At 36.6% G+C, this 27,427-nt stretch overlaps 1 protein-coding gene across 2 annotated transcripts; it reads left to right on the top strand.

Annotated features, from left to right (window-relative positions):
• The first annotated feature begins 1,408 nt into the window (after positions 1-1,408).
• Positions 1,409-16,716, top strand: LOC129870889 (NAP1-related protein 2-like). 2 transcript variants are annotated; one of them, XM_055945768.1, is made up of 10 exons: positions 1,409-1,662; positions 8,172-8,294; positions 8,386-8,436; positions 8,671-8,742; positions 8,833-8,946; positions 9,037-9,098; positions 9,627-9,699; positions 9,868-9,924; positions 10,031-10,063; positions 16,420-16,546. In XM_055945768.1, the coding sequence occupies exons 1-10, from the start codon at positions 1,552-1,554 to the stop codon at positions 16,438-16,440; spliced, it is 717 nt and encodes a 238-aa protein (XP_055801743.1). In that variant the 5' UTR covers positions 1,409-1,551; the 3' UTR covers positions 16,441-16,546. The 2 variants fall into 2 exon arrangements, with proteins under 2 accessions (XP_055801743.1, XP_055801742.1); XM_055945767.1 differs by having other exon boundaries at positions 1,415-1,662; positions 16,466-16,716.
• Positions 16,717-27,427: the final 10,711 nt, after the last annotated feature.

Raw genomic sequence — 27,427 nt, 5'->3', positions numbered from 1 at the left:
GTCAAACAAAACTACTAAAAAAAATCCATGAACGAAATTGAGATTTTCTCCTTTTTTTCTTATTTTTAATAAGATGTAGCTACACTTCAAACAAGACAAGAAATTTTTTATCATTAGTCTAATTAATTCTAACACATGCTAACTAAAAAAAATAATTACAAATCAACTACATAGAAGACATGAAATAATTATTCATTAAGTAAATAAAATTGAGAAAAGATTCTTACCTATTTTCGGGTAGCGATTTAGACAACAAATTTGAGGACGATGAACTCCTTGAACCCGTCAAGAAATGAGCGAAAGAACTAAAAAAAGAATCGAAAATCCGAGACTAAAATTTTTTGTGATTTTTTTCATCTAATTTTTTATGTTGTAGTATTATGTTCTTGCTTCTCTTGTCCTTCTTTCTTTTAAAGAAGATGAATGTCTTTTTTTTTTTTAAAAAAAGTGAGATTGGTGGGAGTAATAATGAGGTTTTTGAATAATGTGGGTTTGGTGGGGTGAAAAAGGAAAAAGAAAAATGGAAAAGGAAAAGGGTGAGGGTAGGAGAATGATGATGTTTGAGAATATTTTTTAAAAAGGGGTTAGGTGAGATTGGGAGGTGGAAAAGGAAAACGAAGAAAGAAGTGGGGTTAGTATTGTATAAGTATAATATATGTATTGTAGTAAGTTGATGTTGGACCAAAATTATTAAGGATTAGGCTTTAGGTGAATAGGTGTTAGTATGTTGTAGTTGTGTAGGTTGTTGTTGTTATTGGGTTTGTAGAGGGTGGATGACAATATTGGTTTGGGATGACTTTGGGCCCAAATTTTGGCCTAAAAAATGACTTAAAATTTAGTTAAGGGTGAAATGAAAAAATTGTTAGATTTGTAAGGAAAATGGCCACACGAAAATTAATTTAATTCATGAATTCAACTAAAAAAATTAAATAAGATGAATCGATAATAATTAATTAACGAGATTCTTAATCCTAACAAAATGAATTAATTAACTTAGTTATAAATTAATTAATTTAAAAATAAGCTACTAATTTATGAAATAATAATTTTTTATATCATTTTTTTGAATATTTTTAGAAATTAATAATGATATATATATATATATATATATATATCATTAAAAATTATAAAAATGATTAAAAAATGAAGTTTAAATGGTCGAACGAGTGTAAAAGAAGTTTCCAAACATTGAAGAATCATAAAAGTAGAATGAGTATTTTAAAAAAAACAATTGGCATATAAGGAGAAGAATGATTATCGTTTAAACTTGAGGGAAGAGTGTATTTTTTAAAATAAATTTTGGGGATGAAAATGATTTTGACCCATAAATTAAAACATAAGATGAGTTTTGAAATATGCCCTTAATTTTTCGTGTGCGCGCATGTATTAAACTCTGATGAGAAACCCTAACCCACTCTAATGTTTTGTCCCTCACACGTGCACTGTTTTTACTTTCACAACTCGCATATAAATCCATGGGTTTAGGCGTTTAGAGTTTAAGCCCAAGAAAAAGCACTTGCAAGCTCTGGTGCTCCCCAAGAAGTGAATAAGATGGGTGCAGACAAAGGGAAGAAGCAAAAAGTGGATGAAGAAAACAACATTGATGGTGAGCTTGTTGTTTCCATTGAAAAATTGCAAGAAATTCAAGACGAGCTTGAGAAGGTAATCCCTTGCTTTCCTATTCTGTTTCTTCATACTTTTTTTTTAAAAAAAAAATTCTTTTGAGGTAAAAGCACACCTTTTATTGATTATATTGAGTACTGTTTTGAGTCAGTGGATAGAGAGTGTTACTGAATCCACTATTTCTTTGTGACAATGCGTTCCGCCTTGACTCAGTATAAATATATATTTGAAAAAAATAATTGTAGTCGAAACAACTGAGTGGTTCTGAGTCTGCCCATTCTTACCGAGCTGCTTTACCTCCCATAAGAAAGGAAAAAAAGAAAGTATTTTTATTGTTTGTAAATAGTGTATTATGCTTTTGTGAAGCAGATTCTGTAAGATTTCCTCCCTTGTCTGGACAATTTTTAAACCTGGGAAGATTTAATCTTTACAATATTTGCTTCCTCCTATTCTTTCAAACCTTTGCAAGTTGATGACTGTGACGGTAAAATATGACTTTGTGGCTTCTTCTTGTCAATGGGTCATTTTGTTGAACTGATGGTGAATGTTAAGCTTGAACAAACAGTGAGTTTAACCTCGTTTATATATATCTTGCTTCTATGCAAACAACACATACTAGAGAACTGCATAAGCTACGCAAGGGAATAACCGAGTTACAACATGTAAAGATCGTCATCATTTAATTGTCATACAACAAGGACTGTCTTTACTAATTTTTGTGATTTGGGGCATGTTGTCTCTTTTTTATTTCTTTCATACTTTGGATGTGGTATGAGGTGTCCTATGTTTAGTTCCTATTTTAGCGCCTTTGATATGATAGGTGATCCCTGTTTTCTGTGGTGAAAGAAAGACCAAAATTTGGCTTCTAAGTTTGATGAGAATAACAACTCGTTTGCATCTGTGGGTGCCAATTCACATTTCTTTTTTTTTTAATTTCCTTTTGAGTTAAGTTTCATTATTCTAATCAATCATTTTGTTGTCTGACATTACAAGATTTAGGAGAAGTCATTGGAGGAATAATCTAGTAACCCGTTTTCCTCCTTCAAAGTCAATTTGCATAACATCAATTTACATAACATCATTGGAGCATATTTATAAAATCGCAACCAGTTTAAACCAAATATGTTAAAAGAACGCAGAGAATTGGGACAATTTCTAGATTGGTCACTGTTAGATATTCCTTTTATAAGAAAGATGATCATGAAAAGATGTGTGTAATCGCCGAGTTTGGCTCCTAAGCTTCCTTTTCCTTGCATGTATGTGGTAGAATCTATAGCATATAATTCGAGTCCACAAGAGGAGCAAGAATATGAGCTGTTTGGTATTTTGTTATATTTCTCTTTCAATAGAATGGTGAAGTCTTTTTATTTTTATATATCACCTATAAAGCTTCTGCAATTATTTTTATTGAACTTAAGACATTGTTGTCATCTTCAAATTTAAAGAAATCTGTTGTTTAGAACCATAAGGGAGCTTTTCCATCATATTTCTGCTCTCTGTATGTGCATAATTATAACAACACTTGGGATGTGCAATTGTGAAACTGATAACAACAGTTGGGATAGACGCAAATACTCTCATTAATGCGAGCCCTCTTTATCTATTCTTTTCCTATGCCTTGGCAAATTTGCCTGATAATTAGTTGAAGGATACATATTCCATTTCAATGAAGAAGGGGAAACCTAATTTAGATTTGCATTGTTGTTCCCTTGAGGATGTTCACATGTAATTGTTAACAAAATTGTCTCTCATAACAGCTAGTTGTCTCTGCGCTTTTGAACTCTCTCTTCAATTTCTTTGCGCTTGTTGCCAAAACCAACAACACCACGAGGTGCGGAGCACTCAGGCGAGCAAACCCAAGTTAGCTCTTCTGAGATCTACTTAGCCACGCGCTGTCACGCGCCGCCGGAAGCCGCAGATCTGTGTCGCCACGCGCTGCACGCGCTGGCGCGTGTGGCAGTTTTCGGCCAGATTTTGACTTCGTTTTTTCTTCCAGTGTGGTCGCCTCTGCATTCCGAGGCTAACCATATATTTGTATTCAGTATTTCCTGGCAAGTGAACAGTGCTCCGGCAGTGAACAGTGTTTCCGGCAGTGAACATGTTTTGTTTACTTGGAGTTGGTACCTCCAATAGCCCATTTCCGATATTTTAGCCTCATAAATATTGCTTGCAGCGCCTAATTAAGTACCTATCTCACTGCTATTAGACTATTGCTAACTTGTGCTATACTATTGTTCGTTCGTTTATTTGAGAGTATCCTTTCAGTATCGTATATTTGCTTTTCTGGCTTTAGTGAGCGATGGTAGACTAGGATCATATTCTCGGTTGGGATCGAGGGCCAGCGTTGGGGGGGCTAAGAGGGCTGAGGGAGCTTCTAGATTGAGAGTAGGGTCTTGGAATATTAGGACTTTATCGGGAAAGTCAATAGAGTTAGTTAAGATTCTTAAGAAGAGGAAGATTAATATAGCTTGCGTCGAAGAGACTAAATGGGTAGGACCTAAAGCTAAGGAGGTGGACGGGTACAAACTTTGGTTTTCGGGCAAGTCGAGGTATAGGAATGAAGTAGGGATCTTAGTAGATAGCGAGCTTAGAGATCAGGTGGTAGAGGTTAGGATGATCAATGATAGGATGATGACGATTAAGTTAGTCGTTGGAGGGCTCACCTTGAACATTATTAGTGCCTACGCGCCGCAAGTGGGGTTAGACGAGGAGATAAAAAGGCGCTTTTAGGAGGACTTGGACAAAGTGGTGGTCAGTATACCGCCTACTGAGAAGCTATTCATAGGAGGAGATTTCAATGGGCACATTGGGTTTGTTTCGACGGGCTATGACGAGGTGCATGGAGGATTTGGCTTCGGGTGCAGGAATGGTGGAGGAGCCTCACTCCTGAATTTTGCAAAAGCTTTTGGATTAATGGCGGCCAACTCGAGTTTCCCAAAGAAGAAGGAGCACTTGGTAACCTTTCGTAGCTTGAGGGCGGCGACGCAAATAAACTTTTTGCCCCTTAGAAAGGATGATAAAAGCCTCTGTAAGGACTGCAAGGTCATACCAAGTGAGAATCTTATGACCCAACATAAGCTATTGGTCATGGACTTGGACATAAGAAGAAAGAAGAAGAAGAGGGTCGTGGATGACCGACCGAGGATTAGGTGGGGTCGTTTGACTCCGTCTAGTGCCCTAGAGATGGAGGAGAAGCTGATGACTATGGGGGCGTGGGATAGTAGGGGGGATGCGAGCAATATTTAGGATAGGACAGCCAGCTGCATTAGGAAAACAGCTAGAGAGGTGTTGGGGGTCTCACGAGGCCGCCATGGTGGGCACCGAGGGGATTGGTGGTGGAATGGAAAAGTCCAGGGAAAGGTATAAGCAAAGAAGCAGGCATATGTAAAGTTGGTAGATATCAAGGATGACGAAGAGAAGCGAACGAATAGGGAAAAGTATAAGATGGCGAATAAGGAGGCGAAGATGGCAGTTTCGACGGCTAAAACGACAGCCTTTGAACGCCTTTATGCAGAACTAGAGGACAGAGGCGGGGATAAGAAGCTATTTAAGCTTGCCAAGGCGAGAGAGAGGAAGGCACGCGACTTGGATCAAGTGAAGTACATCAAGGACGAGGATGGCCAAGTACTGGTATAGGAATCCCGCATTAGATAGAGATGGCAGTCATACTTTCACGAACTCTTGAACGAAGAAAGGGACAGAGAATTTGTGTTGGGAGACTTGGAGCACTTGGATAGGCGTCACGACTTTGGATATTGTAGGAGAATAAAGGTTGAGGAGGTTAAGAGAACTGTTCGTAGGATGTGCAGGGGAAAAGCGACCGGACTTGACGAGATTCCTGGGGAATTTTGGAAGAATGCAGGTAGGGTAGGATTGGAGTGGCTGACTACATTGTTTAATGTCATTTTCAAGACATCGAAGATGCCGGAAGAATGGAGGTGGAGTACAATCATTCCCGTATACAAGAACAAGGGAGACATTCAAAGCTGCAACAACTATAGATGTATCAAGCTGCTAAGTCACACTATGAAAGTGTGGGAAAGGGTGATGGAAATGAGGGTAAGGAGAAGTGTGTCTATTTCAGAGAACCAGTTTGGATTCATGCTGGGGCGCTTGATTACAGAAACCATTCATATTGTAAGAAGATTGGTGGAGCAGTATAGGGAGCGAAAGAGGGACTTACACATGATATTCATTGACCTAGAAAAGGCCTATGATAAAGTGCCAAGAGAGGTCCTATGGAGATGCTTGGAGGCGAAATGTATACCTGTGGCATACATTAGAGCGATTAAAGACATGTACGATGGAGCTAAGACCAGGGTAAAGACGGTAGGAGGGGACTCGAAGCACTTTCCTGTCACGATGGGGTTGCACCAGGGATCGACTCTTAGCCCGTTTCTATTCGCCCTGGTGATGGATCAATTGACAAGACAAATACAAGGTGAGGTGCCTTGGTGTATGTTGTTCGCGGATGACATAGTCCTGATTGATGAGACTCGCAACGGAGTTAACGACAAGCTGGAGGGCTGGAGACAGACGTTGGAGTCTAAAGGATTTAAATTGAGTAGGACCAAGATAGAATACTTGGAATGCAGGTTCAGTGGCCTGCCACGTGAGGATGATGGGGAAGTGAGGCTTGGTACCCAGGCCATTCAAAAAAAAGAAGCTTCAAGTATCTTGGGTCTATTATACATGAAGATGGGGATATCGACGACTATGTTGCACACCGTATTGGTGCAAGGTGGATGAAATGGAGGCTCGCCTCCGGAGTGCTGTGTGACAAGAAAGTGCCATCAAAACTCAAAGGCAAGTTCTACAAAGTGGTGGTTAGACCAACTCTATTGTATGGGGCGGAGTGTTGGCCAATCAAGAAACTTCATGTTTAGAAGATGAAAGTCGCGGAAATGCGAATGCTGCGGTGGATGTGTGGGCACACTAGGATGGATAGAATTAGGAATGAAGATATCCGAGACAAGGTGGAAGTGGCATCGGTGGAGGACAAGATGCGGGAAGCGAGACTGAGATGGTTCGGGCATGTGAAGAGGAGAGACACAAATGCTCCAGTGCGGAGGTGCGAGAGGTTGGCTATAGACGGTTTCAGGAGGGGCAAAGGGAGGCTGAAGAAGTATTGGGAAGAGGTGATTAGACATGATATGACACAGTTGCAGCTCACCGAGGACATGACCTTAGATAGGAGGCTGTGGTGGGAGTGGCATCGATGGAGGACAAGATGCGGGAAGCGAGACTGAGATGGTTTGCGCATTTGAAGAGGAGAGACACAAATGCTCTAGTGCGGAGGTGCGAGAGGTTGGCTATGGACGGTTTCAGGAGGGGCAAAGGGAGGCTGAAGAAGTATTTGGAAGAGGTGATTAGACATGATATGGCACAGTTGCAGCTCACCGAGGACATGACCTTAGATAGGAGGCTGTGGAGGACTCAGACTAAGATAGTGGGCTAGGTGGCTTATCTTTTCTCCATAGCAATCGTAGTTTTACTCATTTGTTTATTAACATTTGATTTCTGCATTTGATTACTGCTTATATTTGTTGGTTCGGTTTACTTTGGGTATCCTATTTATCTATAGTAGTTAATGCTCCTTTATTTCCGGTCTTTCCTACCCTGACTTTCTCGCTCTCATTTCTCATATTTTTATATTGTTTTCGATATGCTTGGCTCTACTGACCTATGTCTTGTTTTTCTTGTTTCTCCTCTTTTGTTCTTCTCTCTTAAGCCGAGGGTCTTTCGGAAATAGCCGCCCTACCTTTCAAGGTGGGGGTTAAGTCTGCGTATACTCTACCCTCCCCAGACCCCACATGGTGGGACTATACTGGGCTTGTTGTTGTTGTTGTTTTTAGGTGTGCACCCAAGGGTGTGCCCTAGTGGTCAAATGATGTGGATTGTGAATCATGAGGTCTCATATTCAAATCCCAATAGAGACAAAAACACTAAGTGATTTCTTTCCATTTGTCGTGTCGTAGCCTTGGTGGATAAAGTTCCGTGGTAATTTTTGCTGGTGGGGGTGACATGTATTCCATGGAATTAGTCGAGGTGCGCAAGCTGGCTTGGACACAACAATTATAATAAATAAATAAATTCTATTGGTGTAAAGAAGCATCTCTATATGGAATGAAAGAAATCAACGAGTTTTTGAGAGCAAACATGAAATACTCATACTGTGAAACAAACATGTACTTTTTTTAGCCTTTTGTTGTAGACTAAAAGATGTCAACACTGTGGATGGAATGTTCGAGTTACTTATTTTCCTACAGTAATATTAAGGAACTGAGTTATGGAAATTTTTGTGTTCTGTATGTAAAAATCTTAACCTTCTCAAACCACAGCCTCTCTATACACACGGGAGTGTTAAATTCAAGCTTTTGATAGTGTGCTGACAAAAAGGCTGGCCTTTTTGTCAGTGTGTTCTAATTTAGGTGAAAGTTAAAACAAAAATAGAAAATATTTAACTTAGAGTTGATTGCTAGATTTCTTTTGTTGCTTAATAGTTGGTGCTACATGTTAACTAATGAGCATTTTAATTTTTCTATCAGATCAATGAAGAAGCAAGTGATAAAGTATTGGAAGTGGAACAGAAGTACAATGAGGTCCGCAAGCCTGTCTATGATAAGCGAAACAACATCATTAAAGCTATTCCGGACTTCTGGTTGACTGCTGTTAGTGATCCTAACCTGAGACTTCCGTATCTCTATGTTGCTTCACTTCTGAGTTGCTTCTCCTTGGATTGATTTGTTTCATTACTTGCAGTTTTTGAGCCATCCTGTTCTAGGTGAACTTCTAGCTGAAGAAGACCAAAAGGTTTGGTTCTAATTTGTTGGTTATATACTATTATTCTAGATTATAACCAACCTACTGCTATTTTTGCCCAAGTTTTATCAATGCTGAATTTTATTATTCTTTTTGACAAGTCATTGATGTATTAGCATTTAGCAACAATGCTCTCTACTGTAAATCTATAATAAGTTGTAACTTATCCTTTAAATGCTTCTTGAGTTCTGCATCTGAAAGTGTAACTGCCTCATTCAATGCTAGATCTTCAAGTTTCTAAGTTCTATTGAAGTGGAAGAATCTAAAGATGTGAAGTCGGGCTACTCGATCACCTTTGTAAGTTTTCCCCCACATGGAATTAATGTACATCGATATATTTTATTGTTTTTTTGGATATTCAAATTGATGATTTCCTCCTTTTTATAGAACTTCAGTGCAAATCCTTATTTTGAAAATACAAAGCTATCAAAGACCTATACCTTCCTTGAAGATGGACCGACAAAGATTTCTGCTACAACAATAAAATGGAAAGAAGGCATGGTGGGTTTCTGTTTTGCAGCTTGACAGATGTTACACATTCTGTATGTTCCCTATTTCATCATATTAATGATATTGGTTGACTCTTTGAAGGGCATCCCTAATGGAATTGCTCATGAGAAGAATGGAAACAAGCGATCTCATGCTGAGGAAAGGTGAGTTTACTTATTTCTAGCATTTTTATATGATCTACTTTTAATCAACTTTGGCTATTTGTTGATTTTATACTGATACAAAACTGAATGCTCTGATATATGGTTGGAAACGTGGTTTAGCTAATGTTTGATAGTATGCTTACTTGTCTCAGACTTTGTTGATGATAAGTTTTAAGTGTTTGTTGATGCACATTATGATGTATACGGTGTATTATTGGTCCAATGCAGTGCAAACTTTCAAAACTCTTACACCAATTGTCCTAGACATTATTGGTTGCTGTAATGTTTTTGCGTCACTTCTGCTGGTTTTTGGTCAGCGGTGACGCTGAGCTTTGTCATCATAATCAGAATAGAAGCTGAGGTTCTTCTAGAAAACATGAATATAATCACTAGTTACTGCAGCTAATATTGTAGTGGTGGTGCTGTAACTGGCCTTATGATCTGTAGTCTTTTCTTGATAAACGTTGCGATGTGAGAGTTCTGGACATCCTTGCTCAGTTGCTCTCCCTCTTGGGGTCTCCTATGCAGCTTCTTTACATGGTTCAGTGAAGTCAATCAAAAAGATGAGGATGAGGATGAAGCTCTAGAAATTCAGGATGAGGTATATGCTTATATCTTCTGCAGATTACATAACAATGATTTCTAAATTTCAATTTTCTGTTTTCTGTCTGTCGGTGGTGGGGGTGGGGGTGCTAACTTTGGTGTACTGAGGTCTATTTTTTTTTTTGAAGATTTTCATTTTGACACTATATCTTTGGCACATTTGCAGGTTGCTGAGATAATTAAAGATGACTTGTGGCCGAACCCACTCACTTATTTTAACAATGTTAGTCCCATTCAAGCTTCCTTCTTTTTTTCTTTGACCAAAATTTAGTTGTAAAACATGTTTGTTGCCTAACACCATCTAAGGCTTGAGCATTACTATACTGCAGGAGCCTGATGAAGAAGATTGTGATGGCGACGAGGTAAAGATACACCAACTTTTTCTTAAGTTTCATATGTATATCATGGATAAGTGCATGAATACTTAGTTTACTGTGACTGTAATGTGTGTTTCTCTCTGGGCTTACAATAGTTTCAGAATATTTCTTTTCCTTATTAACCTCTAGCATTATATCTTCAAATAAGTTGTCTAGCCTTTGTTGTTAATAATATCGAATATTCTTCCCATGTGATGGATCAACTTCTTAAGGTAGAGTTCCGAAGGTCAAAGATCGTAAGGGTCATTGAGGGTGGAAGAAAATTGTGGATTCGAGTGGAACATGAGGTTGTAACTACCTTATCACTAGAATTCAAGTGTTTGGTCAAGGTTGCTACCTTGAGTGAGTTAATAGTTGAGTAAGCTTGTAATAGACTGAGGGCTTACTAATGTAGGAGTTGGGTCAATCTTTTGTTGAAGTTGAAAAAAAGAGTAGTTGAAGCTAAAAAAATAATAATTTGGAAGTTAAAGTTGTATTTGGACATGAGCTTTGCTTGAAAATAATGTTGTAATTTTGTGAGTGAATCATTATTTTGCGTGAAATACTCCTCAACCCAGTTTTTTAAATTTCAAGCACTAAGTTGAAATAATGGACCGAATTTGATAACTAAACATTAATCTGCAAATATTATTTCAAATATTTCAAATAATTTATATGAACAAATGGGTGGCTTAAGCGCGCATTGGGGAGAAACTATTTGTTAGGTATAACTTCCTTTATCCTTTTCTTTCTCCCCACATACTGCATCAATTCACTAGAGGTTTTTTGAGCTTTTCAAGAATATTCTTCATTTTATTGTCTTCAATAGAAGCACAAATTCTAAGGTTTGTGTGGTTACTTTGTAGAGGCTTCAAAATCCTTAGATTTGCGATTTCTACATCTTTGTCATGATGGTGCCTTTTATTAGGGCTTTTAAGCTACACGATTTAGATTAATAGTGAGCACTTTTCATCTTGGGTTGTGAGCTAACTTAGAAGAATCATTTACCATGTTTTCCTCAAGACAGTATTTTTGTAAACAAATAATTATTTATTTTATTAAAGAATAACTATTACTTCGAAAAATATTGTTGTTGAGCTCAACAAAGGGTTGAAACTCAATTGCGACATTTATGAAATTTAGAGCTTGAAGTCGAGCATGTGCTAGAAGAGCAAGAGGCTATGGAAGCCATTAACAATGCCATGAATGATTCTAAGGATGGTAACATGGTTCAACATAAGCCTGACCGTGCAACTTATGATGCTTGAAATAAAAATAATTCCACTGCTCGCACTACATTGCCGAGCATCTTGGATGATGACATCCTAAGGGAGTTTAAAAATCACCAAAGAGCTATGTATCGTTTTTTTTTTGAGGTAAGGGTAACTGTGTATTCACAAAAGACTCATCATCAAATAAATGATGAGCATATGTCGCTTACAATCTCATTAGAGCATATCAAAACTACCCCTAAGGAGATTACAAATTGCCTATGAAATCAACAAAAAGTTCTGTATCCCCCATCATATCCTGTTTACACCAAAAATACAAAAGGCTAAGGCTGTTCATTCTAATCTTCTGAATGTTGTTACTCTTATCCTCAAAACATCTAGCATTCCTTTCTTTCCATAAGGTCCACCAAATGCAAGTTGGGATTAATTCCCACCAGTCTTCTGCAGAGTCTCTTCTTCCTATCTCCTTCCAGCTGTCTAGTAAAGCCTTAGTGGTCTGTGGAATTACCCAGCACACACCAAGGATGCAAAAAAACCATATTCCATAGATTAGCAGCAACCTTGCAGTGGAGGAACAAATGTCCATTGAATTCAGCATCTTGATCACACATAAAGCACCTTGAGCAAATATGTCTTTCTTTTTTCTGAAGCACTTCATGTGTTAAGCATGCCCTTCTACACACCAACCAAGCAAAACATGAGACCTTTAGAGGTATTTTTATCTTCCAAATTAACTTCCAAGGCCAAATTCTAGTATGTGTTTGACTAGCATTGCTGCTCCAGTAACAAGACACCACTGTGAACACTCCTTTCCTTTGTAATCTCCACATAGGCTTATCAGGCTCAGTGGAGGTGCCTGGGAAGGTATTTAGAATCTGAAATAGATTAATGACTCTGTCTATCTCCCAGTCATTAAAGGCTCTTCTAAACAAGAGATTCCATCCCTGTGGGCTCCACATTTGAGAGATTGTGTTCTTGTTCTGTTGGCTGAGCATAAACATGTCTGGAAATAGCGTTTTTAGACATTCTTCCCCAATCCATAGATCATTCCAGAATTCAATTTTCCTGCCATTCCCCACTTTTAAGTGCGATGTTACCTTTGAACTGTGACCAGTCTTCTGATGTTCTCCCATACACTACACCCAAATGTTCCCAGAACCTCCTCAGTAGACTAATGGCCTTGCAAGCCATTTTTGTCAATGATGACTCTCTTCCATAATGACGACTTTTCAGTGCAAAATCTCCACAACCATTTCTGTAGAAGGCAGGAATTTTGAAGGCTTAGTTTTTTTTTTAGCTTTTTTATACCCAGCCCCCCATGCTTCCTGCTAAGAGTTAAGATGTCCCACTTGACAAGCTTGTAACCTCTGTTCTCTCTATTTCCATTCCAAAGAAAAGATCTTCTAAGTTTTTTGATCTTTCTCTCAATGCTCTTTGGGATAGGAAAAAGACTCATCATATAGGATGGAAAAGCATCTAGGACTGACTTGACAAGGGTTAACCTCCCTCCCAAAGAGAGCTATAGACTCTTCCACCTTGCTAGTTTCCTCTCACATCTCTCCAGTACCTCATTCCACACTCCTATGTCCATGTTTTGTGCTCCCAAAGGCATACCCAGGTACTTTGTAGATAGAGTTGCTATTTGGCAACCAAGGTTGCTAGCTAGCAACTCCATATTGCTTACTTGGTTAACTGGGTAGAGGAAACTCTTTTTGCCAATTAACATGGAGCCCAGAAATACCTTCAAAGATGGTGAGAATTGCTCTGATGTGTCTGATTTGTGTCACCTCAGCCTCACAGAAAACTGAGGAGTCATTTGCATAGAGTAGATGGGTAACCCCCACCTCATTATCCAAGTTCCCCTGCATCTGAGCTTTAAATCCTATTAACTATCCATTAACATTAGCTTTCCTGATCATGTGATTGAGGCCTTCCATGGCTAGAATAAACAGGAAGGGTGAGAGAGGATTCCTCTGTCTTAGCCCCCTTTAAGATTGGAAGAAACCTTCAGAATTCCCATTTATAATTAGTGAAAACTTAACAGTGGATATGCAGAATCTTACCCAGTTAATCCACTTCCTCCCGAATCCCATGTCCTTCAAAATCTTTAGTAGAAAAGGCCAATTGACATGATCATATGCCTTTTCTATATCCAGCTTGCATAAAACTCCAGCCTTTTCCTGCTTAACTCTGGAGTCCACCAATTCATTAGCAATAAGTGAAGCATCCACAATTTGCCTTCCTTTTAGGAAAGCCATTTGGTTTACATCAACCAGTTTCCCCATTACTGTCTTCAACCTCTCAGTGATCAGTTTGGAAATAATCTTATAGATTCCTCCTATCAAGCTAATAGGTCTAAAATCTTTTAATTCCTCAGCTCCAGCTTTTTTAGGAATCAATGCTATGAAAGTGGCAAGATTTTTCAAAAACTTCCTTTTGATGAAAGGAGCTATGTATCATTGGAGTGCTCTAAAGAATAAGTTTGGTACTTAATCTACTGCAAGGTAAGATACTTAGCGATTAAATTAGATTCACATAAGAAATGTCCAGAACATTCAGTGAAAACACATTCCAGGCAATGACAAATATGATTTGGTAGTTGAAAGATGCTGGTCATGTCGACTGACGAACAATGGATTGAAGTTGTCATATGCTCTTTACTAGTTCTTGAGATCATATGAAAATGCATTTGACCCACAATGGATGGATAACAAATCTAGAAGGTTTTTGGAGGCATCTTGAGTTAGAGGATCCGAGTTGCACATGGAAACAAGGCCCTCAACCTACCAAGAGAGCAAAGACTGAACAAGGCAAGAATAAACGACCCAGATGTGTCAAAGTTGCTAAAGTGAAATGCTACAATTATGAAAAAGGTTCACTAATCCAGGGATTGCTCCGATATCGAAGGATAGTTGCACATTAATCTAAACTAATTAGATATCATGTAGTCGTAAAACAAGAACTTACATGTTCTTTGTATAGCGGAAGTGAAAGACTTGAACGAACTGCAACACTGACCGGTGATGTTTGGCACGATGTGTTGTAGCAACCCTAGATATTATTGTGAAATAACCAATGAACTATTGTGAGATCTTCAAAGTATTTTGAATGTTAGAAAGGTTATGGGAATATCTCTTTTCTGAGATGTAAGTTACGGGAATATTTTGATTGTCAGAAAAATTCACTAGAATATTAAAATGACAGGTGAATCTCTTATGCTTGAATTGATTTAAAAAATACTGGAAATGTGGTAAAACCACATCATACCACTTGAAATCCCACAAGTGGGGTTTGGGAGGGTGGTGAGTACCCAACCTCTCTACCCCTACCTTGTGAAGGGCCCGACTCAAGTAAAACATATCAAAACAGAAGAGAGAAATACATTAAGAGAACAAGCCATGTTAAAAATATCAGGGAAAAAATAGAAATGTGGTAGATGTGCGTTGAAAACATTAATTAAGAGACTTCGCTGGAATCTTAAAGTGGATCCCTAAGATTTTTATTAGAATTGGGCCCCATTTGTTTTTATTAAGATTAACGTATTTGAATCTGATGAAGATGAAAATGTGCATCTGAATCCACATTTGAATATTAAGATGCTGTATTAAGTTATGAATACTAAATAATTAAGACTTTTTATTTTTTCAACATTTTAACATTAAAACTTGTCCTTATTTAAAAATTAATAAATATAAAAAACCAAATTAAGTTAATACTATATCAATAAAGTAATTTTTAAAGAATTATATGCCGATTGGTAGTGGTGATGGTTAGCACGGGTGGTTGTGGTGCCGATTGGAGATTGTCTTAGTAATGATGATTGTTGGTAGTAGTGATTAGTAATGGTTATTGATTGTGGTACTTTTTGGTGGCAACTAATAGTGCTGTTTTATTGTGGTGATTATCGGTAGTTATTAGTGGCTGTAATGGTAAATGGCGGTAACAAATGACTCTGTTGATTGATAACGGTGGTGGTTATGCATGGTGTGGTAGTTGATAATGGTGGGTGGCAGCGGCAGCGGCAGTTAGCATTGAACAACAATCTTTGTAGAAATCCTTGAATAGATATCTTAATGATATTAAGACTGTCATGAAGTATAATCAATCAGATTTATTTAGACATGTTAAGTGGCTGTAAAATTTCAAAAACATATGTACTTGATGATTACGATCTGAATGATTAAGATTTGTACTTAAAAGCAAACACTCATTATGACTTGGATTTGAATGATTGAGATTAAGCCCTTCATTAAGTGCAAACACATGAATGAGACCTTAGATGGGTCAACTTGAATTGAAGAAGAGATTCCACCGGTAAAAGATTATTTTCGGAATGTTGTTGGAGTACAGCACACACGACAACACATGCTAAGATCTTGTTAGGTTTTGAGCTTCGATTGGGATGTGGCGGCGCGTGGAGGGTTCTCCTCTTATTGCCTTTCTAGGATTTGGTCACCATAGACTTCCGATCCCAGCGACGGTGTTGGTTGATGCAACACTACTAGAGGAATCTAATAATTAGTTGCACATTTGTCCCAGAAGAAGCGCAATGGTAAATCCCTTGCACAATTTCTGATACCATATGTGAAACCAAAGAATATTGAGAGAAAGCTTTGCTGGATTATTCTCGCAAGCTTCTTGATGTTTAAATCGAGACATACCGTCCTATTCTAGAACTGCAGAGAAAATCAAGGTTGCAGAAAAGAATCTCCCTAATTGATTCCATAGTTTTTTTGGGCCCTAATTGATTCCTAGTTTACTATGTCACAATATTCTTAACACCTAAAATAGAATTTAGTTGGTTGACAAACATATGGTGTTCTTTGATGCTGTGTATAAAGTGGAGTTATTCTAAGGTTGAATTGTTTCATGGTCATTGGTAGAGAATGATCATTAACACTGCCCTCTATTTTTTGGCAGAGTAGTAATATTTTTTTTGATATTTCCATTGTAAATTCTGGGGAATGCAGCGCAAAGTACGTATTACTTAAATGTTGTTAAATGTCTGTTATATCAGGTGAAAGAAGTGTGTGCAATGGTTCTTTGAGGCTTGTCATAGCATAAAATTCTATTTTGCTAGCTTTATAAGTCTTCACCACGCTATTAAGATTGAAAATCTTTTCTGGTCAGATTGTTGAATTGGTTGATTGACTTGGATGCTAAACGCCTAATGCAGGGTAAGGGCAGTGAAGGTTCTGAAGATGATGAGGAGGACGAAGATGGTGATGAAGAATGAAAGCAGATAAACAGTTCAACACCGATCTTACTTTAGGCTCTAATCTTCAATGGTTTAATCATCGCGGTTTGGTGTCTGTAAAGATAATGTTGCAAAAGATCAAAATTACAGTGGTGACTACACTTTTTTTCTGCGACTTCTATGGTTATAAGAAAATATCTAATTTCAGAGGTTCCCTGAACCTTGTTTCATTTTTGTCTGGCTTCAAATTTTCCTTATTCCCCATAAACTCTTCCATCTCCCTCTCCCCAAAAAAGGCAATCGAGAAAAGAGAGGCTCTGAATATTGCAACAGAATGGGATTACTGATTCCGGTGACTACTCTCTTTCCTTATTTGGGCATGCGACAGATAATTCTGTAGGTCCTTGGAAGCAACTTAAAGGCTGACCTTTCAGTTTCTCTATAGGGATGACAACGGGGCGGGGGCGGGTGCGGGTCGGTTGAGCTCAACCCGTAATTTTTTTAAATCGCTCCGCCTCTCCTTACATAACAGTTTTTCATTTTCAACCTGCCCTGTATAAATTTTTATGTTTTTTTTTTTAATTGAGTTTAATATGAAAAATAAATGTAATTTTTTTCTATTTTTTGCTAATTAACATCTCAACAACTAATTAATTGATTCTAGTTAACATTTTAATAATTGTTTTTTAATCGTTAATTAATTTTAATTAACATTTGTCTAGTTTAAATTAAAAAAATTAAAATTGAAGTCAAAGTGTTAACAAACTAAGTGGTTGGATGCTAATGAATTCTTGTTCCCCTACACACTAATTCTTGTCCCCCCTCAATTATTGATCTTTCTGCCTGTAAATAAGGCATTGTAAGAAATGCAAAGATATAGAGAAAATCACAGTTCTAAAATTCATTGTTCTTCCTCTCCGCTTCTTATTTATTCGCTTTTTTTGTTTTTTGCTTACTCTTCTGATAATTTAATTATTTTCATAACACGTTATCAGTATGAGACTCACAAATTAAAGGTAAGATTACCTCAACAATTAGATCATGAAAGTGGTGAGTTTCTCTTCTTTGTTGTTGGTTGATTTATAAAATTTCAATTCCTTTGAAGCTTTAAATTCATTTCAATGTCTTGAAATGGAGATTTATAATCTGTTCCAGGTATGATAAATAGGAGCATTAGTTTTTCATTGTTTGTGCATAAACTAACATTCTTGACATGCATACATAAATTTACAACTTCTATCAATGGCAATTATAGTATATTTGCATAAACTTTATGAACTTTATTATTCATATTTCGTCTCTAAAGAAAAGGTTATTATTTACCTAGTTAGACTTAACTGTTGTTTTAAAATGGTAGAATAGACAAGTATTTTTTTTTGGTCAAGATTTACCGTATGATTCATTTTGTTTCGCCGTATTAAAGTGAAGGTAAATATTTTTTTTATGAATATTAAAGTGAAGGTCAGTATTTCATTTGTTTGTTTTATATAATTTTTTTATTTTTTATTTTGTTGAGAATTACTTTAATTAAATTGGTAATATTTCAACGGTTTGAGGGTGAGTCCAAGTTCACTTGGCCAATCAGTCTTGGTTATTAGGGTAAGACGGTGGATTCAAGTTTCATCGCACCAAAAGAATAAACCATCAGATCTAGTCCTGATGCATCGTGATAATAATATGTTGGATTGGGTTCCATCGAATTATGGCATAAAACGCCTTTATATGGATAAGAAGTTTAGTTTGAGAGTCAATGCACCATAGTGATGATACAATGATGACTAAGACAAAAATAATATATTTTGATGAAATTTCATGAAATTTGTTCCATTGAATTTGCTCCATTCCCTTAAGAGAATGTGGTAGCAGTACACGATAAGTTTGAAATCTGCCCAATTGATTTGCTTCATTCTATTGTATGAATGTGGTAGCAATAAATAATAAGTTTGAAATATGACAAGTGATTAAATAAATGAATAAGGGCGTAGAGGGACATAATTATAATAGTCATCATTGTGGTAATTATAAAAGGAAGAACATTGTGCGTTCTCCAAATAGTCCTTCAAAATGTGAAAGTAATTTTTATCATTATAATGGCATGAAAGGTGATTGGACCCGTGGTTGTTGTGCGACATAATAATTTAATAAATTTATAAATCCTCCATCAAAATAAAGGAAGATAAAGTGGTGGTACACTTGCCCTTTCAAATTGATGTTGAGGTGTGTCACAAAAATATGATGAATTTCAAAGGCATGACAATGAGTAACATAATGCCCTTTTAATAAAAAATCATGAAGCCTGTCCCACTAAAAATGCTCCCTTACTGGAAGTAAATATGGTAGACGCACAAGGCTAGTATGAAATAAGACAAAATGATTGGGGCAAGAATAATATGCATGGGCGTGGCAAAGGCAAGAGACGATATAATAATCGTCGAGGTGGTGCCTCCAATTCTAATGCCCGGGTGGAGTCATATTTGACTCTTAAAGATGATGTTTTTGATGGCCTTGATGATTTTATTCATCTAGAAGCTGGACACTTCTTTGGGAATCGAAACTGAAGATTTATCATTGAACTGAAAATAAATAATGTTGTTATTATTATGTGTTTTTACTTTATGAAGATAAACAAAATTTTAGTTTTCAGTTGGATCCAAGATGAGTAAATGGAGATATGTGTTTTCTGGAAAGTGCCACAACTCATACGATACTAAAAGAAAAGAAATATTTCTCTCATTTGATTATGAAAAAGGTCTATGACAATACAATATCCGATAGTACAAAATTGATTGAATGCTTTGGAAGAGTGGCTTATTACTATCTAGAGGAACGATATTGGTAATTGATAATGTATTGTATTGTAGTAAGTCTCAAATAAACTTGCTAATTTTCAAGGTTATTCACCAAAAAGGCTATCATATTGAGACTACGAATGAAGGAAAGGTTTAATACCTTTATCTTACTACAATAAATGAGGAGAAGAAAATTGTGCGCGAAAAATTACCTGCACTTTCTTCTAAGTTGTACCATACAAATATTGGTAGGGTTAAATCACATGCCATAGTAAACAAAATATTTACTTATTCTAATGATTTTATCATTTGGCATGACCGGTTGGGCCATCCCAGTTATAATATGATGCGTAGAATAATTGAAAATTCACATGGGCACGCTTTGAAGAATCAGAGAATTCTTCAATCTAAGAAATTCTCTTGTGCTGCTTGTTCCTAAGGAAAAATGATTGTTAAACCATCAGCTACTAAGGTTGGGATTGAAACCCCTACATTTCTGGAACGGATATAGGGAGATATATATGGGTCTATTCACCCTGCATGTGGATTATTTAAATATTATATGGTCTTAATAGATGCATCTACAAGATGGTCACATGTGTGCTTATTATCAACTCGTAATATGGTTTTTGCTAGGTTGTTGGCTCAAATAATAAAGTTAAGAGCACAATTTTCAGATTATGTAATAAAAATAATTCATTTCGATAATGTTGGTGAGTTCACATCTCAGACATTTAATGATTATTATTTATTCATTGGGATAACAATTGAACATCTTGTTGCTCATATTCATACTCAAAATGGTCTAGCAGAGTCATTGATTAAAAGTCTTCAATTTATAGCTAGACCATTGTTGATGAGGACAAAATTGCCTGTTTCAATATGGGGCCATGCTATTTTACATGCAACAGCTCTTGTGCGCATAAGGCCAACCAATTGTCATGATATCTCCCCATTGCAGTTAGTTTTTGGTCAGGAGCCAAACATTTTCCATCTTAGAAACTTTGGATGTGGGGTATATGTTTCAATTGCTCCACCGTACCTCAAAAAGATGGGTCCCTAAAGAAGATTGAGAATATATGTTGGGTATGAATCTTCTTCTATTATAAAATATTTAGAATATATGACTGGAGAATTATTTATGGAAAGATTCACTGATTGTCATTTTGATGAATCAGTATACCCAACATTAGGGGGAGAACATATGAAATTGAAAAATGAGATAGATTGGAATTCATTGTCACTATCTCATTTAGATCCTCGAACAAATCAATGTGAGAAAAAAGTTCAAAAGTTGATTTATTTGCAGAATATTGCAAATTAACTGCCAGATGCATTTACTAGCCTTCCACAGGTTACTAAATCACATATCCCAGCTGCTAATACTCAAGTTCTAGTTGATGTCCCGATGGGACAACTTATTCCGGCAAATGAGTCTAGGCCACACTTAAAATATGGAAGAGCAATTGATTCCAAGAATAAAAATCCTTGAAAAAGAAAAGGAATAAATGATCAATATAATCATAATTTGGAGGCAATTGCTCTGAGCATAAAAAATGGTGATACCATCGAGGAGGTCCAAGTACTTGAAAATACTGAAAATGAAGAAATCTTAATAAATTATGTCTCAACGAGAAAAAAGTAGAATCAAAATAATATTATGGTGGATAACATTTTTGCCTATAATATTACTGTTGAAATAATGCAACAAAATGATGATTTGAAACCAAAATCTGTCAATGAATGTAGACAGAAAAATGATTGGCCAAAATGGAAGGAAGCAATTCAAACAAAATTGGTTTCACTTGAAAAAAGGTGAGGTTTTCAGACTAATAGTCCGAACACCTGAAGGTGTCAATCTTGTCGGGTACAAATGGGTATTTTTGTGAAAACATAATTTAAATGGTAAAGTCATAAGATATAAAGCACGACTTGTGGAACAAGGTTTTTCGCAAAGGCCAGACATTGATTATGATGAGACATATTCTCCAGTGGTAGATGCAATAACCTTCAAATATCTAATAAACTTGATTGTTCATAGAAAGTTTGAAATGCATCTAATGAATGTGGCCACAACCTATTTATATGGCTCATTGGACCATGATATTTTTATGAAAATTCTGAAGCACTTAATGTACCTGAAGCATATAAAAATTCAAAAAAAACTTGTTCAATAAAGCTTCAGAAATCCTTATATGGATTGAAATAATCAGGGAGTATGCGGTATTATTGTCTCAACAAATATTTACTAAAGAAAGGGTATGAAAATGATCCTATTTGTCCTTGTATTTTTGTACGAAGATTGGGATATGAATTTGTTATAATATCTGTATATGTTGATGACTTGAACATCATTGGCACACCTAAAGAGCTTTCAAAATCTGTTGAATGTTTGAAGAAAGAATTCGAAATGAAAGATCATGGTAAGAGAAGGCTTTGTCTTGGCCTACAAATTGAACATTTGCCAAATGAGATATTTATCCATCAATCCACATACACTCAAAAGGTTTTGAAATGTTTTTACATGGATAAATCACACCCATTGAGTAGCCCAATGATTGTGAGATCGTTCGATATTAATAAAGATCCATTTTTACCTCAAGTAATGAATGAAGAGATTCTTGGTGATGAAACTCCATATCTTAGTGCTATTGGAGAACTAATGTACCTTGCCAACAACACACGACCAGATATTTATTTTGTAGTAAGTTTATTGGTGATATTCAACTCATGTCCAATGAGAAGACATTGGAAATGTGTTAAGCATATATTCAGATATCTTCAAGGAACAATTGATATGAGATTGTTGTATTATGATGTATTCAAATCAGAAATGATTAGTTATGTAGATGCAGGATATTTGTCTGACCTACATAAAGTCCGATCTCAGACCGACTATTTATTCACATATGTAGGTACAACTATATCATGATGTTCGATGAAGCAAACATTAGTTGCTACTTCTTCAAATCACGCAGAGCTAATAGCCATTCATGAAGTCAGCTGAGAGTGCGTATAGTTGAGATCAATGACTCAGCATATTTTTTAATTATGTGGTCTTTCTGTGCAAACAAAGAATCCAACAATATTGTATGAACATAATGTTGCTTGCATATCTCAATTGAAGGGAGGATATATCAAAGAAGAACGAACAAAAGATATTTCACCTATGTTCTTTTTCATACATGATCTTCAAAAAAATAGTGAGATAGATGTTCAATAGATTCGTTTGGGTGATAATCTTGTAGATTTATTCACTAAGGCATTGCCAACATCAATATTTGAGAAGCTAACATATAAGATTGGAATGCGTCGTCTCCAAGATATCAAATAAAGTTTTCATTAAGGGGAGTATAATACCTGCTGTACTCTTTTTTTCCTTAACCAAGGTTTTGTCCCACTGAGTTTTCCTGGTAAGGTTTTTAATGAGGTATCACTCATGGCATATTACGACATATGTGTACTCTTTCATTTCACTAGGTCTTTTTTCCGTTGGGTTTTTCCTAATAAAGTTTTTAATAATGCACATTACACATGGACATCCAAAGGGGAGTGTTAAAAAAATTAAGTGGGTGGATGCCCATGAATTCTTATTCCCCCTTCACTAATTCTTATCCCCCCTCAATTATTGATCTTTCTGCCTATAAATAAGGCATTGTAAGAAATACAAATATATAGAGAAAATCACAGTTGCAATAAGAAAAATTCTTGCATATTTGAATAACCAAATGTTTTAATGATCTATTCTATCAAAAATAATATTTTGAATCCTCAAGCTATATGTTATGGCTATTTTAAAGTATTAAACTATTATGTGGGATTGACTTAGCACCGAATGGGTCATTGAGGTGGGATTCGGTAAGAGAATTCTAGTAGCAACCCTTTGTCTCATTAACTATGTGCCAACATAGGAGCCCTTGTAGGCTTAGGCTAATGGATCCATGAAAGCCCTTAAAGTTAAAGTTAAAGAAATGAATGAAGTTGACGGAGTTCTACCCGACAAGTAGTATCCCCGGCCAATGTAGGAGTTTATGTTGGATTCCATGTAATAGCTCGCATGGTCTTAAATGTTGGTTATGGTCATCTTCCCACAAAATGAATGTTTTAAAAGATATCTATATGATTGATTATGCATGCATTGCATTATATTTCATATTACATAAATGTTTTAATGTTTCCTTAATGTTCATGCATGCCTATATACTTAGTACATTCAAAGTATTAACGCATACTCTTTTGCCTACATGATATCACCATGTAGGAACCGGTGCTCCTCTTCGTTCTCCTCCAAGTGGCTAGTTGAGATTTCGTTTGAAGTCTACTTTTGGTGAATTCTCATGTTCCGAGAACAATACTCCTTTATCTTTGTAGCTTATGATATGTTGAGATATTTTACTATGGCATTTCTTTCTATTATGATTGAGAGTGAGCTAAGGACTTGTCTTAGCCCCGTTAAATCTAAAAGTTAGAGGTATTGTTGGACATATGTAAGTTGAAGATTTACTATTATAATTTCCACTGGCTTATTTATTGTCATTACCTATGAAAGGCTAAAAGAATGCTAAGAGGCTTGTTTGAGGTACTTTCGAGTTCCTCATTCGTCATGTCACGTCTAGGCCCTAGGCTTGGATTGTGACATCCAACCTTCTTAAGCACACCGAAGAAGTGAAAATTATAGAAGAAGATCCAACTTTAAAATTACAAGGGAAAAATATGCAGTCACAAAAGTCAAGAATGCGAAGACGACTTCAAAAAAAAAATTTTAAAAAAGAAATTGAAAGAAAATAAGAAAAGAAAAAATAACCCTACAAGGTCAAACAAAGCAAGAAGGAAGATACTCCAGCAAAAGAGGAGAAACTTCAAAATAAAGGGGTGAAAAGAGAAAAAGCTCCTTCAAATACGGACTCAAAAGAAAAGGATGGAAAGAGGATTTGATCCATTGAATAAGAACTCAAAAGAAGTCAAAATCAAAGGAATAACAAATGCAGTCATGCGCCAAAGGCGTTTAATCATCAAAAGAACAACTTCAGTGTGAAGCTCAAGAAGGGACTAATTCACTTTTATCCCAAATGAATATCCTACCAGTTCCTAAGCCTACATTACTAGTCAATAACAACCCCTGCATGATCTCATTCCAAATATTCTGACATTAGTGGAGATTTACATGAAGGCCAAGCATATGGTATCACAACTACGTGCGTTGAATGTTTTTTTGAGTGTGAGTATATTTTGCAAAATTTCCTTAAATCAAACACTTTAGATATGTGTGAAATATGACTTTCTTTATTGTGAGGACACTTAAAATATGAGGATTAGTATAATTCAAAACATTTGTTTGAAGCGAGATGAACAAATATTGTTGATACTTAAGTATATTGAGGTACCACTTGAAGCTATAGGAATTACCTCGAAGTCAATCTCAGTTAGAGAAAAGTAAATAAGAGAAGTTCTATGCAATCCTAACTGTTGGTACCAATTATAGTCAAGATTCGACTATCTCTTTATATATTTATTTTAGAAAAACAAAAAAAAAGAGCAAGCATCCATTCTTTTTAATACATTTTAAAGTGATTTTGGATCCTTTCCTTTAAAAAATGCATTTTCCTTTGAAATTGGATTTCCTGTTTTGAATGATGTGACATTAGACTAATCCCATCAGTGTGAGATGCCTATTTTGCTTCATTGGATCGTCTGTCCCAAATAGGCGGCACATCTTTTTTTTTGAGTCGTAAATATTGTAAGTAATATATTTTTCTATTTTATTATGCTCATATTACACACATGTCTGCTAATGATCTTGTCTGGTTTTTGCAGTAGTCATCATCCAGAGGATAGGAATTAAATCTGCTCTAACTCTTTGTAATGACCCTCTAGGTCATTTTTGAATTAAAGCATTCATTCCATTGTTTAGAACATACCTGTAGCAACCCTAAGTCATTTATGATTTTCTAGCACTAACTGTTTGGTTGCCTAATTGTTCATTTGGGTTTTAGGTCCGTTTTCCTATTTTGGAGCTTTTATAACTTGAAAAGTTAGACTTTGGTCATAACTTCAGGAAAATGACCTCAGAACAGAATTCTGACAGTTCCACTAGCTTCAGAATGGATAAATTAGGCTGGTGGTATGGTTTGCACGAGTACCGAGGCAGTCGATACGAGTTTAATACCATCTGACACTTTTGCCTTTAAAATTTGGCCTATAGTTGACTTTGGTCAAAATTCTTGAAAAATGCACTCACATGAAAATTTTAACTGCCCAGTTAGTTCCATAATGTCGAGTTTGGTCTAGAACGATCCTTCATTCACTTCTCGAGGCTTTTGGTCTAATCCAAAGGCCCGTTGTGGAATTTAGCTCAAAATGGCCTTTAGGTGTGGACCCAATTTTAGTCATAACGACCTCGTATAAAATATTTACTGCACCATTGAGTCTAGAACATTGAATTTGGTAGTGTAGCATATTTTATTTGCGCGCACGATTGGACGTTGATTATAATTCGGTTCAATCCTTTAGATATAGATACCTGGTCTGTGGTCCATCTTACTTGTGATCGGTTCTTTAGCTATAGATACTCGGTTCCAGTTCGTGGTCCAGCTTACTGGTGTTAAGTCTTAGCTAGAGATACCCGATTCTAGTTCGTGGTCTAGCCTACTTATGTTCAATCTTCTAGGTATAGTTACCCGATTACAGTCCACGGTCTAGCTTACCCGTTCTCGACCTTTGGCTATAGTTACTGGGTCCTAGTCCGTGGTCCATCCCACTCATATCGACTTATTAACTACAATTACCCATTTCCAGTTCGTGGTCTAGCCTACCTGTGTTCAGGCTTCTAACTACAGTTACTCGATTACAGTCCGCGGTCTAGCTTACCCATACTCGACCTTTGGCTATAGTTATCGAGTCCTAGTCCGTGGTATATCCCACTCATGTTGACTTATTAACTACAATTACCCGATTCCAGTCCGTGGTCCAGCTTGCACGTTGTTAAATTCTTAATTTTCTAATGAATCTTTGGTTAGGTCTTTGGCTACTCTCAATTGTGGTTTAAGGTGTTAGAATTGGAGATGGTTCGTTTCAAGTCTGGGATAATCCTTTTAACTCTGTTCATCTTCCTTCAATTATTCTTGTATCTATCGGGCTTGTGGGAGTCCAGGTAGGTGGTTAGCCTTTATTTATGCACGAACATACCCATCAGGTTTATGGGAGCCCAGTGGAGTTAGTTAGATTCTTTTTATTTGTGTGCCAATATGCTCGTTTACATACCTACGTTTACTTCTTGCCCTGTCTTTGGTTGTGTGTCTTTACTCATATTTTAGTTTACTTTTGCTTATCTTGCTCAGTCGGCCTATGATGCCTACTGAGTACCTGTTGTTTTAGTGTTCATTCTATACTTTTTATCTGTTTTTGTGATGCAGGTCTGAGTCTTAGCTACCTGCATTGAGTTTGAGCCAGTTGTGGTCTCTATCGGAGGTGAGGGTGAGCTCATTGCATCCTAGATTTACCCATCTCCTTTTGTATATACATTTTCCCCGTCTTTTGCTTTTTGAGCCAACTTTATTTCCATGGTCCACTTTTGGGACTTGTACTCTTTTACTAGTAGCTCTTTACATGTTACTTCCAGGTTTCTGGAAGGGATTCATTTTGATTTGTATGTATTTAGGTTCTTCCATCCGTTCATGTCTTCTTCTATTATTTCATTACTATTTTTAGATAGAGTTGTTGGTCTTCTACCCTGATATCCTATTACATACAGTTTCTATATATATATGTCGACTTGCCTGCTGGTGGGTTATAGTAGGCGCCATCATGACCTTAGAAATTAGGTCGTGACAAATTGGTATCAGAGCCCCAGGTTCACTGATCTCACTTGTACAGAGCTAACGTCTAGTAGAGTCCTGCGGATCGGCACGAAGACGTCTGTGACTTATCTTTGGGAGGTTATAGAATGTCTTTAGGAAGATATCTCTTTTGTATCGCTATCATGTAGTGTATGTCTTGTTGTTTTCTAGAAATCTCGCTTGTTCTACTCTTTTACAAGGATGGCTCGCACGTGCGTTGGAGGTAGAGGCCGACCAAGGGGTCGTGCCAAGGCTTCAGCACTAGCCCGGGACCGAGATCAGACTCTAGAGCCGAAGGTAGAGCTACTAGTAGCTCT

The sequence above is a fragment of the Solanum dulcamara genome, chromosome 10 (assembly GCF_947179165.1).
Source record: "Solanum dulcamara chromosome 10, daSolDulc1.2, whole genome shotgun sequence".
In the NCBI taxonomy this organism is placed as follows: Eukaryota; Viridiplantae; Streptophyta; class Magnoliopsida; order Solanales; family Solanaceae; genus Solanum; species Solanum dulcamara.
The sequence above is the reverse complement of the archived record's forward strand: the minus strand, read 5'-3'. Positions and strand labels throughout refer to the sequence as shown.

Excerpts from the sequence above, each read along its gene's own strand:
- LOC129870889 (XM_055945767.1), top strand. The coding sequence starts at position 1,552 with ATGGGTGCAGACAAAGGGAAGAAGCAAAAAGTGGATGAAGAAAACAAC. Across the intron at positions 1,663-8,171 it reads TTCAAGACGAGCTTGAGAAG|ATCAATGAAGAAGCAAGTGA; the intron begins GTAATCCCTTGC and ends TTTTTCTATCAG. Across the intron at positions 9,925-10,030 it reads CACTCACTTATTTTAACAAT|GAGCCTGATGAAGAAGATTG; the intron begins GTTAGTCCCATT and ends ACTATACTGCAG.